Source organism: Candoia aspera, chromosome 8, assembly GCF_035149785.1.
Source record: "Candoia aspera isolate rCanAsp1 chromosome 8, rCanAsp1.hap2, whole genome shotgun sequence".
Taxonomy (NCBI): domain Eukaryota; kingdom Metazoa; phylum Chordata; class Lepidosauria; order Squamata; family Boidae; genus Candoia; species Candoia aspera.
The window spans coordinates 19593067-19608991 of NC_086160.1; the positions used below are offsets into that span (position 1 = coordinate 19593067).

At 39.2% G+C, this 15925-nt stretch overlaps 1 protein-coding gene across 1 annotated transcript in view; it reads left to right on the forward strand.

Annotated features, from left to right (window-relative positions):
• TUSC3 (tumor suppressor candidate 3) overlaps nt 1-15600 on the forward strand; it is a 116232-nt gene extending 100632 nt beyond the window's left edge. Inside the window, exons 8-9 of the mRNA XM_063310168.1 lie at nt 13967-14041; nt 15506-15600. Of these exons, the coding sequence (XP_063166238.1) occupies nt 13967-14041; nt 15506-15600 (170 nt within the window). The remainder of the gene's footprint in view (nt 1-13966; nt 14042-15505) is intronic.
• The last annotated feature ends 325 nt before the right edge of the window (nt 15601-15925 follow it).

A 15925-nucleotide genomic window follows, 5' to 3' on the forward strand; every position in this document is an offset into this window, starting at 1 on the left:
TACCCAGGCATAGAATGATGCAACAGATTTGAGTACAGTCCTATCAGAGTATTTCCACCCATCTGGACAATCAAACCTACCACCACTCTCTCTTCCTCCAGTTTTTTTTCTTTTCCTTATCATATGCCTTTTAGATTATAAGCCTAAAGGGATAAATGATGATGGGAATGATGATGTAAGACATTCTAGAAATCTTTTCAGCTGAAGATCAGAATATAAATACATAGCATCATATTATTATATACTTCGGCATGGCTTTGCTGCCAAACAGTCTTTATCATTCTAGTATTTCAGTTGCAGGGTGTAATGATGAAAGTCACAAGTCCAGTTCTGACAAGATCTGAGTACTCCTGGCACAATTGAAATCCATAGGAAAGCAAGGGAGATATTGTTCCGCATACATAAATGCTGGGCACTGACAAGGCAAGGATTTTTCAGTGGCAGCCACAAATAGGTGTGTAATTCTAAATAAGTAATTTGTTTATCCAAAATATTATGACTGGCTTGCGTTATGGTCTTGTGGGCATGTAATCGATCTTCATATCTAGCCATTTTTTTCTTGCATCTGCTTTAAATCATTCTTGAGCTCAGCCAGATTTTATTGAATCGGCTTCAGAATTTGTACCTAAGCCCGGATCTCTTTTAACAAGTGAGTAGAAGAATCCTTCTCTGCCATCTTTCTTGGCTCATCAGATAGTGATGCAGAAGGAGTTAAACTAACTGTTGACCATTTAGATCTCACTGCCATTTAATTACCCAGTAAACGAAGTCTTTATCCACAGAGTCTGATCATTCAGGAGTTTGAAAGCCCTTTAATCAAGAGAGAAGCCAGAGACAGGTATCTTATAGCGCGGTCCCAGTGAAATTGACAAATAGGTGTGTATAGTTAAGCCAACTGTGCAACACCTTGTAAGGGTAGCAGGTTAATCATTTCAGTTGCACCAGCTTCTAAGATCCTTTTGCTTTCTTGGCAACATGTCCAAGGCAGTTCTGAGTTCTCCTGATATTCAAAAAAAGTGTTCTCAGAGCATGTTGTTGTAAACGTAGGGAGATCACTCTTCTGCCCCTCCTGCTATTTCCATCCAGTAGCTTTTTGCAGTATTAAGTGTCTTGCACATCATGTTGATATCAAATAAAGTCCAAGGCAATTTTATCAAAGTATATTCATTTAGGGGATTATAAAGCTGGCTTAAGGGATAACAAGGCTCAAGAAACCAGTTTTCAGTTGCACAGCGGCATTTTGAAAGACAGGCTTTCCAAAAATGTACATTCTGTTCCCACCAATGATATTCTACCACCCAATTTCTGCATGCGCAGAGCATCCAAGGACAGATATTTTCAGGGTGGAAGAAAGAAACTCACGCTGGATGCACTTTGGGAATTGTCTTTAGGTTTTGGATTACTTTAATCTGTCACTTTGAACAGCAGCGTAGTGCCATTTTCCCTCAACATCTGTCCTCATTTATCTTCAACGAGTAAAGCTTTATTTTTCCTTCCTAGAAGCAACAATCACTTGTTATCAGGTGCAGTGGAGAATGAAGCTTTATGTACTGTAAACATATCTGTCACCAGCTCAGTTGAACGATCATTGCCTGAAGGTGCTGTATGTAATTTCCCACAAATAATAGTTTGTATATTTAGGCAGACTTATATCAATATTTTGGGTGCCCTGCACGGGCATCATTTTGCCACACATTTCACCACACTTTCCATACTCCTCACTTTGGTTTTCTCAAATCAGAACACTTTTCCTTTAGAAAGCTTTTCCAACATATAAAACTTTTCAAATCCTTTCTTGTTTTCTACTCCCTGTCTGGCTGCAACCCCACCCCTCAAAAAAAAAAAATCCAAACACTATGAACTCTTTATGATCTAAAGTATAATTTGGGTAAAAACTTAATGAGACTAGCTTAGGATCTAATGTAATAACCTGAGTGGTAATTTGTCCTTTTTAAATAAAAAGTTCACTCAAAACAGATAAGCAACTTTACAAGACTACCACATATGCACCTACAGTATCTCTTTATACTTTCTCCAACACATGGGACATACCCTAGAATGTATCATGTTAAATTTTCTCAGCATTCAATACCATCTATAAAATATTTCAATTTTGGTCAAGATTGAATGCAGTGTTCTACTATGCCAAATGGATAATCATAAAATAATAGATAAAAGTTTTTTTAAAAAAATTTTAAATCCCATATTTCTTAAAGTCCATTCAAGAAATATGTCTTCTCTTCTAATAGAATGTTGCACATTTTTGAACTTTTCCTTTTCTCCCCATTAGGTGATGAATTTAGTAAGGAAGATGACCTTGACAGAATATGTAAGAATTGTTGGCTAGGCAAAAGGGGCTGAAACAATCTTTAAGTCCAGAGCAACGAGAACAACGAGAAGCAGCTCAGGCAGATACCTCCTTGATTCACTGGAGTATAAGAACAGGAAGGAGGTACAACACAGTCAGACTTGCAAGATTCTGTTATTATAGCCAATCTCAATAAAAGTACTTTTAGCTTCCTGTAGAGTTTATTTCATATATGGTGTACCTAGTGGGGGTGACAGCCTAATTTCATATTTAGTCATGGCTCTAATCACCATATTCTAATTAGTGAGGCTGAAGTAAACTGCAAAATGTGAGGTATGTGAAACCATGAATAATAAGCCAAATTTTCTGAGATTATTTCTCATTATTCTGTTTTAGGAATATCCCCATCATATAAATCTTATAAATATTGAAGTCCTTTCATTTCCCAACCCTGATATTGTTCACTTTTATCTCCATCCTAAAAGGAAAAGATAAAAAGGTAAAGAGATGTGGGGTATACAGTCAATTCCAAATTTTGAACATACACAGAAGAAAGGGATTTTGAATATTCTTAGGTTCTTTAGAAATGTTTTGGGCAAAGAGAAGTGGACTTTGGTCAATGGTAGTGTATATTTATACACTCCCTCTTTAACTAGGGTGTTAATTTTTTTTTATCAACCAAAAATTGTTACTGATATGGTTAGTGTATGATTTAATATTTGAAATTCCAAAGTCTCCTTCACTGGTGTTTTTATAGAGAATCTTTCTAAACATTCTTGTTTTTTTATCTCTATGTATAAATGTATTAATCATTAGATGTGGTGAAGGCATTTGACAATATTCTACCTTAGAATACATGAAATTTGGACATCAATTTTCTAGAATTCCAAATCTGTATCAAAATACCAGTGCCTGTATTAGAGTTAATGGTAGATCTCCCATTTTTAATAGAAAAAGGTACAAAATAAGGTTCCCCACTTTCCCCAATATTACTTGCCATCTGATTGGGACCCTTAGCAAAGGAAATGTTTGGACATACGAGGATTAGAAATTAATGGTGCTTGTTATAAAATAAATATTTTTGCTGATAATATTACACTGAATTTAACTTTAAGGCATTAATTCTCTAGAATTAAGAACATTTTTACAAAATTAAACAAATTAGTAGGTTTAAGTATTAATTTTTCTAAGACAAAATTTCTCTGCATAAATATCTCTATGACAATTCAAAATATATTAAGTGAATTATCAGGAATTAAAATCTGTAAAACCTCTTTCAAATATCTATCTCCTAAAAACTTGGGCAGATTATTTCAACTGAATTTCAAACAATTAATTATTAAGATAGGAAAACAAAAAGAGTGGTCAAAATTAAAATTGTCATAGCTTGGTAAAATAGCAGCAGTGAAAACGTTTACTTCCTCACTTCTTATATCTTTTCCAAACAATGTGTTTGTATATAACTCAGCAAACAACAGAAAATGGGTAGCTGTACCTTGAATTTTCTACTTATGTTAGCCTGGGATCTGATCTTAAAGAAAACTCTCAGACCTTCCTCCCTAAACCTAAAAATAGCAAATAGCTTCTCAATCATCATCCATGGAAGGAAACCAAGCAAGATACCCATAAATTGGCCAATCTAGACTTTTGCAAGAAAAATACTGCAGTCCTGTAGCATTCCCACTGCTAACATAGCTCAGTTCCTCAGAGAGCTAGCTGAGGACTCCACAAAATACATTGATGTGTTATGTACTTCCTTGTCTGTCATAGTGTAGCTATTGATTTGATTAAATCAGTCAAGCAGCCAAGAGGCTCTCTGAAGTTTTCTTTTATTGCACTGGATTGTACAATTGATCTTCTGCCCTTTCCCTCCCTGAGCACATCCTCAAAGCCACTCAGTCCTTCATTATCTTTGTATAAACTAAACACTTGAAGAATGTTTATACTCCTTACTTAGAGCCATTAGTATATGTAAGACAAAAGGAAACAAAATCTTATTCTTTGCCTGAAGAAAGAAAATAAGGGGAAAGCATTGATGGAGGAGAAAGCGAAGGATGTCAAGCATGAGGAAACACAGAGACAGGTATAATTGCGAAAGTTTGAGCCAATGGCTCCACAAAATTAAAGTCCTTGATTTCATATACTGTACAAGTAAAAGCACATTCAGTTGAATGTCCATCTTGCAGATCTTCAAACCAAACATACGAAGGTCTTTAAATGAAAATTGTGCATGTATGTCCTTAGCACAATATAGTCCTATTTGTCTGCAAGAGACTGTAGGGCTACAGTATGTCGTCATGTAAATGTTGGGAAACAGCCTTTCAGTCATAAGGACAATGAGCAAATTTGGACAGTCATTAACAAAGCAGGAAATAAAGCAGGAAATAAAGCAAAACAGCTTGACCAGTTGATATAATAGGAAGAATGAAATAATTTTCTTTTATATAAATCCATAGACTTCAGTGACTGTGTGTTTTTGTTTTGACTTCTGCAGACTGTCAGCCACAGAATATTTCTTTCTTCAGAGAACAAATCAATGTTTTATCATCTCTAGTCAACAAACCTAGATAGCTGGGAGGTGATGATTATTTTTGTTTTTTGTGTTTAAAGTGTAATTGTGTATCTGTGTCTCAACTTTTATTATGGTTTCTCATTTTCAAGCTTTTCAAAACCTATTTTCTCCAACCAGTTTGATTGGTACCTTTCTAAATAGCCCAGGTGTTATCTGTCTGAAAAGGAAAGATCGGAAAATCAGTGGTCTGTCATCCAGGCAGCTGTAGTTCCATATTCTGCTTGTTATGGCTGGGCTGGACTGAAATGGGTTGCAAAATCTTTACCTGCATGGATCTGATGGCTTTAGCGAGAGTGTCCGTTCTCTGCAGCAGAGATCATTTGAAGTAGTCCAGCTTTATAAGAACTTTCTTTGAGGAGGTTCCTTTAAAAACAACAGTATGAGTATTTGTTTAAGATAAGAACTGTGGTGGTTGAAATTCCCATTGGAACTATTCACTCCAGTTACTTTTAAAGGTAGCCTGATTGCCACTGAAATTACGTACTCAATTCTCAAATCCATGCTGCTGTAATTCCACTGAATAACATACTCTGTTTTTGCACCGGTATGTGATGTAGCTTTGACCTTCAGATGCATTCTTCAAAATCATTCAGAACTTTTAAATATTAAAATGTTTCTTTTCTGTTTGATGATGGAGATATGCATACATATGATTTTAACAAATATCTGATTAGCTAAAATAACATCTCAAAGAGACAATAGAAGAAAGTATAATGGGTCCTACGGTATGAAGTTTGGGACTCTCAAATGTAAGGTAACTATATAAGGTTCTCCTAATATACAGCAAACAAGGAAAACTTCTTGCAAGATTTGTATTTACTGGCAGAGAGAGAAACAGAACATAAGACAAGGGAGTCTTATTTTTACATAAAGACAAATTGCAAAAGTTACGAATGACCTGTTTATCTGGATCAGTTTAGAAATATATTCAGGGAGAAATTGATTCTATACTGGTAGCAGTCTCAGACTTGCAACTGATAATGCCACCATTAGCTCAGCTAATACCACCAGTGGGGAGGAGTGCTGGGAGCTGTGGTTTAATAGTATTGAAAGGACCAGTAAGCTTCCTGCTTCTGGTTTGGTCCAATCCCCCATTGATGCAGCAAATTCACTGTTAGTTGAGATGGTTATCCATTCTCTGTTTATAATTACCAGGCAGTCATTTATCATACCACCAGGAAGTTCTGCCTTATGACTGATCCAAGTATTTATTTCTTTGGTTTTAATCTTACTGGTTCAGATCCTGCTCTCTGGAGCAAAAAAGGACAACATTGTTACCTCATCTATCTGGCAGCCCTTCAGATATTTGAAAATGGCTATGTTATCATATCTTAATTAACTTTTTTCTTAATCCTAATCTGAGTATACCTTTTCTTCATGTCCCTGTCTATTTATAAAATAAACCTCAGAAGCATTTTTTTTAATTATGTGGATTCTCCTGTTTGTTTGTTTGTTTATTAATGTACAGTGCCTAAGAAACATGTACAGAGTAGTAGATAATTCCTCAGCCAATTCCTAGGGAGTATGTAATCCAAATGTGACTGATATCATAATGATTGAAGAACTTAAGTCAAACACAGTGGCTTTTGTATAAGGTAAAGTTAAGGTTTCCCTTGACATTAAGTCCAGTCGTGTCTGACTCTAGGGGGCAGTGCTCATTTCTGTTTCAAAGCCGAAGAGCCGGCGTTTGTCTGTAGACACGTCCGTGGTCATGTGGCTGGCATGACTAAACGGAATGCTGTTACCTGCCCACCGAAGCGGTACCTATTAATCTACTCCATTTGCATGTTTTCAAACTGCTAGGTTGGCAGGAGCTGGGACTAGCAATGGGAGCTCACCCCGTCACACAGATTCGAACTGCCGACCTTCCAATCGGCAAGCTCAGCAGCTCAGCAGTTTAACCCGCATGCCAGGCAATGGCAAACCATCCCATTCTATAGTCTGCCAAGAAAATGTCACGAAAGCGGCGTCCCCCCAAAGGGTCAGACATGACTCAGTGCTTGCACAGGGGACCTTTCACCTTTTTGTATAAACATGGTTGTAAATATAATATCCAGTCCATCTATACAAGCAGCTGTGTGGTAGCTAGTTTCAAAAGAAGGTTGTGCTCTGTCATTCAGGTATACTACAGCTGCTGCAATGTTCACCCTCCAAATCCCTCTCCCCTTCCCCAGTTTATTGCAATTGACCCCCAAAATTAAGATTGATGAACTGAGTGGCCGCACAGGAACAGCACCTCATACAGACTAGATGCTTGATAGAAGGCAGTTTAGAATTTTCAGAAATATTTCTGAAGCACAACAAACAGCGTCTAGGAACAAGTCCTAAAGCATAACAACCTACGTTAAGCACATAGCAGGAAGGTCATCAAAAGTGCCATGGCTTGAAATTAAAATAAAGTGTTTCAGTTTAGTATTAAGATGTACCTGTTTTTAAATATTTCCTCAGTAATGAGATGTCTGTTGTGTGGTGTCATTTGTTTGTCTTTGTAGAGAATGGAGTCTCCTTGTTAGCATTAGGTCAGATAATTCAAAAGTTTTTTTAGGCTTGGATAGGGAACTGTGACCCTCCAAATGTTAGTGATCTATAAATTTAAGCATTCCTTATCCCTGGGATGAGTTGTGCAGCAACATCTGAAGGGCCATGGGTCCCCATCACAGTTCTCAGTATTGTTTCAAAACTTGTTTGAATGTTGTCCAAGTAAGCAGCTTGCTTGAGTTACAATTAGAGATATTCAGGAATTTAGCCAATTTGTCTATGTTTTAGCAGAATATTATTTGGGATGCAAAGCACTTGTAATGCTCAGCACCGAAACAACCAGATTCGACATAATTCAACTGAATCTCAAATCATCTTTTTCTATAAGGAATGGGGGGGCTTTTCCACTGTTAGCACGTTGTATAATACATAAGTAAATCCTTTACAGCTTTGTTTTGGAGCCAGTGGTTTTATACTTTGGGCTGTAAGATGCCATTTACTCTCAGGTGGTTTGGTCAGAAAGTATGGAAAATAATGGTCAAGGAATGTTTTGTGCCAATTTTGGGAAGAATGATACAGTGTTGAGCATGTAAGTGGAAGGACTAAGACAAGGGCAGCTATCCCACTGAGACCTGATTGAAAGCTTGCTGTTACTCCTGGCTTGCTTGAGTGTCCTTGAAAAACAATAGGACCTTGAAGTAGTTCATCCTGGAAATTGCTACAGGTTCCGAAATGTTGAAATCCCATCCCGATGTTCATCCAAAAGGATGCTGTTTCTTGTCAGCTGGTGGCAGACAGTGCTGAAAGGGAAGATCCATTGGGAGACTGCAATTGTAGGGAGTTGGCAGCATTCCTGGCCTCATTGCTCCATTTGCAGTCATTGACCTCTTCCATGGTGCCAGGATTTGATAAACGTGTGTAATTATTACCCCATGAATAAAGAAATCTAATAAATGATGAGTTGGGTTTAATCTGGACTCATCAATAAGGCTTAGAGTTAGCCAAACATTCATCTTTTAAAAATTAAAACAAGTACTTGAGTGGTTAATTCATAGTGAGCCAATGCCCTTTAATTTATTTATACATTTGTAATTTTTTTGCTCAGGATACCTTGGTTCAGATGTAATGTCTGGTTTTTTAGTGAGATTTTACTTTTTCAATTTTCCAGTTGAGTTGCCTGAAGGACAAGGAGGCCAAGTGTCTGCCTGTTCACATACAAAGAACAAGGAACTTGGCCAATTTTATTCTCCTGTCTTTTTAGCTATATAGGTAGAAATGCCAAAGTTTCTGACATTGATGAATTTAATTTATTTCTGAATTCATTTAAATAAGCTCTTATGGCTAATGGTAAGAAATGAGAACTAGAGAAAGGTGGCAGCTAATCTTGCACCATCTCTTGGCACTTTTGAGTACACAGCCCACTTCTGAGTTTTAATGCTTCCAAAACTTTTTATTACCCAAACTTTGCTTCAGTTATCTGAAATTATAAATTATCTGATGGTGCCTCCAAAATGGTACTATTGGCTCACAGGAAGTTGTCTATTGATCATTTTTCAGATTAGATGTTTTCAAATCACTTGTATCCCGCCCCCAAGTATATTATGAACCTGCATTCGTTTCTTGATAAGTCGCCATATAGGAAAACATTCTAGATGGATCTTGTCCTTAGAGCTTTACATCAGGACCTCAAAATCTTGAAGCAATTGTGCATATAACACCTCAGCGTTTTTTGACCTAGAAGCCTCTTACCAAGTCATAATACAGGAAATAGTTAAAATACCTGAAGGAACTGTCCAAATTATATATACACTCCAAGTTTCTAAAGTAATCATCAAACTCCTTCTAACTAACCAAAATTTAGGAGTGGTGGTTTAACCTATTAAAAAGAAGGAAAGGAGTGAAAGAACTTAGTCATCTCCTTCAGATACATCCCACTTGATTATTCAGTTCATTATCGTATTTGTGGAGGAACCAGCTAGATTTTCTGCCTCGGGCATCCAAATGTCTTTTGCCATCTTTACTACTGTTTTTTTTTTCTAAAAAGAGTTTTATTAATTGAGAAAACTAAGAGGGAAAAAAGAAGCTTATCAAGGCATGGTGCAATATGGGTCTGTTAGAACTTTATTAAGCATTCAAATGCATTTTACTTGCATATTCTGTAAGAAAGCCACAGTTGGTAACTGTGATGTACTTCAGGCATACATCCAGCCAAAAAGTTGGATTTTCCAAACTTGTTTTCTTAAATAAAACATTCAGGGTGATGATTTTTAAACAATTTTGACTCCTCTTTTCTAGTCATTGGATGGTTACCCTTTTTTAATTGCATTTGTACATTTCACCTGACTCACAGGTACCTGGGATGATTTAAAGTAAAATATATTTGTTGTCTTCCGAGAATCGCTAGTGGCCGTCAGGGGTCCTGCTCCACAAGTGGTCGGGTGTGAGACCCTATTCTTCAGGCTGGGTTCCCAAGAACAGTTGGGAGTGTTGCCACTGTACCAGCCTCCCTGCCGCGTAGCAACCTCCCTGCCTGAGCAGCTGGAGGCCGTCTCAGGTTTGGCAGTGGAGTTCCCCAGGCTTATGGTGTTGGGGGACTTCAATCTGCCTTCCCTGGGGCAGGCCTCGGAAGCACCCCAGGAGTTCATGGCTACCATGGCAGCCATGGTCCTGTTCCAGATTATTCAGGACCTGACTAGAGACAGTGGCCTCACCCCAGACCTAGTTTTCTTGTTGGAGCAGTGGCAAGATGATCTGAGGAGAGAATTACGTCTTTCCCCTTTGTCATGGTCAGATCATGCCCTGGTGGCCTTGAGATTCTCTTGTGCAGCCCCCATCCGCAGGGAGGCAGGACCCATTTGATTGGTCCGCCCCCGGCGACTGATGGACCCGGTTGGGTTTCAGAGGGAGCTGGGGGTTATACCTGAATCTCTCCTGCACGGTCCAGTGGTGGCCCTGGCTGCTGCCTGGAATAGGGAGGCAGCCAGAGCTTTGGCAGGATTGCACCTGTGTGGCCTCTCTTGCCCATCCAAACCCGGCACTCCCCATGGTTTATGGAGGAGCTGAGGGTTTTGAAGTGGGTTAAGAGACTCCTAGAGCGCTGCTGGAGGAAGACAAAAACCGAACCTGACCGAACACAAGCTGGAGCTGCGATTAAGGCCTACCTTGTGACGGTAAGAGTGGCGAAGCGCCAGTACTTCTCCGCTCTTATTGCATCTGCAGAATGCCGCCCAGCAGCCCTGTTTAAGATTACCCGATCCCTTTTAGGGAAAGGGGAGTCAGAAATCCATCTACAGGGCCGTGTGGAGGAATTTTCCGGGCACCTGATAAAATCGCTCAGATCCAGACCGAGTTCGACTCCAAGCGTGAGACAGAGTCGGAGGAGATACCCAGGGAACCTACTTAGCAGGTTATCTGGGACCAGTTCAATCCTGTTGAACCTGAGGAAGTGGACAGGATCCTTCGGACTGTAAATGCTACCACGTGCCAATTAGACCCATGCCCCCCCTGGCTGGTGAAAGCAGTGTGGGAGGTGACAGGTGGGTGGGTCCAGGCGATGGTAAACACATCCTTGAGAGAGGTGGTGTTCCCAGCAGCCTTTAAGGAAGCACTGGTGCGACCCCTCCTCAAGAACCCATCGCTGGACCCTACTATACTGGACAATTTTCGCCCAGTCTCCCACCTCCCCTTTTTGGGGAAGGTGGTTGAGAAAGTGGTGGCTTTGCAGCTCCAGAGGATTCTGCATGAAATGGATTATCTAGATCCCTTTCAGTCAGGTTTCAGGCCTGGTTATGGGACAGAAATGGCACTGGTCGCACTTATGGATGATCTCTGGCGGGAGTGAGATGGAGGCAGTGCATCCATCCTCGCTCTTCTTGACCTCTCAGTGGCTTTCGATACCATCAACCATGGTATCCTTCTGGACCAACTTAGGGGGTTGGGGGTGGGTGGCATGGTTCTGCACTGGTTCACCTCCTTCCTCCAGGGTTGGTCCCAGTCAATGTTGATAGGGAGCGAGAGATCCGGCCCGTGGCCCCTATTTTGTGGGTGCTGCAGGGTCCGGTACTCTCTCTGCTCCTTTTTAACATTTACATGAAACCACTGGGCGAGATCATCCGTCACTACGGGGTGAGGTATCAATATGCAGATGATACCCAATTATACATCTCTATCCCGGGTGAAGTAAGTGATGCTGTGGCCACCCTTTCCGAGTGCCTGGGGGCAGTGGGGGCCTGGATGGGAGACAACAGGTTGCGGCTGAACCCAGGGAAGACGGAGTGGCTGTGGATTAATGGCTCCTTGATTTCTGGGAAATTATCATCTTTAGTTCTGGATGGGGTTGCACTGACCCAGATAGACCCGGTGCGTAACTTGGGGATCCTCCTGGACTCACGGCTCCTGCTTGAAGAGCAGGTGGCAGCCATGGCTAGGAGGGCCTTTGTGCAACGTGTTGTGTGCCAGTTATGACCCTTCCTGGAGCGAGAGGCCCTTCGAACGGTCACTCATGCCCTGGTTATCTCCCATATAGACTACTGCAATGCGCTCTACATGGGGCTACCCTTGAAGAGTATCTGGAAGCTACAGCTGGTGCAAAATGCAGCCATGTGGGCGATCTTGGGTTTCTCAAGATCAGTACATGTCACCCCTTTGCTCTGTGAGCTGCATTGGTTGCCAGTATGCTTCCAGGTCCAGTTCAAGGTGTTGGTTATCACCTTTAAAGGCCTACATGGCACGGGTCCAGGTTACCTTATGGACCCCGTCTGCAAGAGAATTCCATCTGGCAGGGTCCAGGAGGCGGGCCTTCTCTGCAACAGCCCCTGCCCTCTGGAATATCCTTCCCCTGGAAGTGAGATTGGCTCCCTCCCTCCTGGATTTTAGGAAACAGCTAAGGACCTGGCTCTGTAATTATGCCTGGGGCGGGAGAGAGAGTAGCCATTCCTGGGGATGGTTAGTTTCTTAGAAGGACCCTGCTCTGCCTGCAAATCATAAAGAACTTCCAGCCATCAAGGTTTTTATTATATTTATTTTATTATGTATTACAGTGTTTTACAGTTTTATATTTTATTTATGTTTTATTGTAAATCGCCCAGAGTCCCTTTTGGGAGATGGGCGGTGATAAATTTGATTAATAATAATAATAATAATATTTTATGGAAGTAAGCGAACAATTGTACGTCCCAAAACAGGGATTGCATCCAAGTTGAAAGGGATTCAACTACTCAGTTTCATCAGAGAAGCCCTAGATTTGTGTCTCCACTTTTCACTCTTAGGAATGGTAGTTTTAAGGTGAGCTGGCAATGAAGTGGCAAAATTTTTAAAACTAAAAATACTACCATTAGTACTAGTGGAGATGTGGGATTGCAGGAAAAAATGTTTTTCACTGGAAGGCTGAGTGGTTTTTTGACGGCACACATTCATGGAAGCTTTGAAAGGTTTAATAGGCTGGTGCTTCCCTATAAGTTTTATTTTTTTATTTATTATGAATTTTGAATTTCATACCATTTTGGTTTGTCCAAGCAACCTTAAAAAATGATGAATATGTAACTTTCTCTGTGTTCTTATTTAGACAGACAAAAAAAACGAAGACAGCACATGTCAGTCATTGAAGGAGAGAGTGTAATGCTAATAATAAGCACAACTGAATTGTGATAAGCATTGACAGCTTTGGTTTATGCTATGAACAGGACAGTTCAGATATTTCCCTTAATTTGAAGTACCTAACATCAAACAATTTAGTAAGTTAAATTAAGCTTTTTACAAGAGTTAAAGTTTTGATTTACTGTTGGCAAATACATAAATGATCAGTTTTAAAACCAGCAGGTGGTTTGTTTGTTTTGTTTTTAAAAAGCTATAGATAACAGCTTTCACAAAGCATTAATCCCACTTGCGTTATTGTAAGCTGAGCGACTGGAAGAGATGTTAATTAGAGTTGTAAGAATTTTTTGTTGATACTTTTTCAAACAATTTTATGAACAGCTTAGGATTTTTACAAATTAGTTAAAATTATTTTATCATTTTCTGCTTGTTTGCATTTGTAAAAGCTAGCAATTAAGAGGATAAAAAGGCTAGTGACTGAAAACACTTGCTGATGCAGTGATGTTATTCCATTCTTGTAGCATAGTGGGTAGATCCTATCCAACTTGAAGACACTGCATTTTGTGTGCTATCTAAATGGCTTAGATTGCATCAAATAATCAGAGAAGTAATGTAATTATTTTTATGCACCCTGTATCTGTCTCCTGGCAACATTCATTTTGTACTACCAGAACTAGTACATGAGTTTTTAAGCATCTCACTGGTTTAGTGGCTTTATATACTTACCTAATTTAATAAAATCACATTAGCATACTTGGATTGCTTAAACATATTTCTATTCTATTTTGATAATTTCTGAAATAACCTAACTGTATCTTAGCTTACATTAACATGTATATTATACATAGGAATTATCACTTTTTTTTCCTTTTTCTTAGAGCTCTGCATACACACACCATTGATAAACAGCTTTAATTTTTTTATCCACAAAATTAATACCTGCTAAGGTTAAAGATGTACTGTTGGCTTTGTGAAACTTCAACATTTCTATAGTTTCCTTGACAACAATGATATCGATGCTGCTATCACCATGGGAATGGTTCTTTTGAATGAAGCTGCCACCTCCAAGGGAGATGTTGGGAAAAGGAGAAGTAAGTAGTTTGATGCTATCAGGTAAATAGATAAGTTCTTTTCTTGCCGTTAAAATGTAAGTGCAACTACGGCAAACTGCCATGGAAATCCACAGTTTGTTAGAAACCATGCCCATGTTTACCACAGCATTTGCAAATGTGAAGACATTGACAGTATAATAGCAGAGATCTACAAGGTACTTCAAAATACATTCCTCCTTCTTTTACATAAGCTGCTTGATACTGCATGGAGAACTGTTCTTACGGGGCATTTAAAACTAGCTGTGGCTTTGTTATACAGATACACACCCTTTATTTTTCTTAATAGTGGCCCAAAAGGTGGGCCACTATTAGTTCCCCAAATGGTGGGTGGGAGGGAGTGGGCAGTAGACACTCCATCATAATATGCTACCTTTTCAGATGGGCCAACTGTAGATCTCTGTCTGCGTTGACTTTTTTCCCATCTACCAATCTCTTACAACTTCCACATAGGGATGTGGGATCATGTATCCACATTTAAGCAACATCTATCTACCTACCTACCTACCTACCTATCATCACTCATGAAAGAGGCAGATACAGGTAAAGCAAACATCTAAGGAAAAAGGCACCCTTCTTATATGCAAAGAGGATGCTTGAAACTGAACTTGCAGCTGAAGTGACATTTTCCATATTGTTATAAAAGGGAAAACATGAAAGAGAGCAACTTCTTTGAAATGTGCTGCATTCCGAGTTGATGATTTAAACTTCCTTTCAGTCATTTTATAAACTACTTTTGTAACTAGGAAGGGCCAAGGAGATAAAGTATGTTAAAAAGAATAATCAGAAAGTTGATACTTTGATGGATACCAATGAGCCAGTGCAAAAATTAGGAAGGGAATTGGCAGAGATTTCTCTTTGAAGGAGGAAAGAAATTAGTTGTAGCATGGATTTCTGAACTGATAGAACAGCAAAAGTCTTGTAGGAAGGTGAGCGCTAATATAATAATGACTTTAGAAATTGTCAAAGCCTTACTTATAAAATTAAATTCTATAAACGAAGTGGCATGAGTGAAGACTTTAAAGACCTAGTGAACTCTTCTGCTTCCTTTTTTGCTGTATGCCATAGGGTCTGTGTGCTCAAGATTTGAGAACTGTTGACAATGGGCAAATAAAATGCTATGGTTTGTTTACTTTTTATCCTTTCCAATACTCTGAAATAATGAAACATTGCAGGATCATGGAATGCTTTCCGAATTGCTACCTTCTGTTCTCTTTTTCTTCTAAATAGCCATTTTCTTGTTGTTTGTACCGTCAAGAAAAGCTAATCTGCTGGAAATCTATTTTTCTTAAAAGATGATAGCATTGCCACTGATGATATAAGAAGGGCAACGAGAGATGACCCAACTAACCTTATATATTTCAAAATATGCCTGTATGTCATTGTACCTAATATGGGATATAATAGCTTTTTGAGAATCTAAAATATAGTTGTTTTTTCTTCCAGTAATATGCCTAGTAGGATTGGGTCTGGTAGTTTTTTTCTTCAGCTTCCTGCTATCGATATTCCGCTCCAAATACCATGGCTATCCGTACAGGTAAGCCACAAATAGCATGGATAATCCATTCAGGTAATCTTTTTCTGCTAGCAATCTGCTTCCAATTTTCTGCACTGAGATTCATGAATTTATGAACAAGCAAGTTGGGCCTGTGTCTGAAGGTTTTATTTGGATTATCTCTATAACACGTGCCATTCCTGCATTTTAGAAGGATAATCCCAAAGCAAAGTCTAACAGTGTGAAGGACGTTCTATGTATAAACGGGAACAGGTAGCCTTTCTGAAAGGTGATTTGTACTCTCAAATAGGAAACAAGATGGTGTTTAATCCGCAGAGGAATTTGCATTGGGGAGGACCTCAGCTAGAATT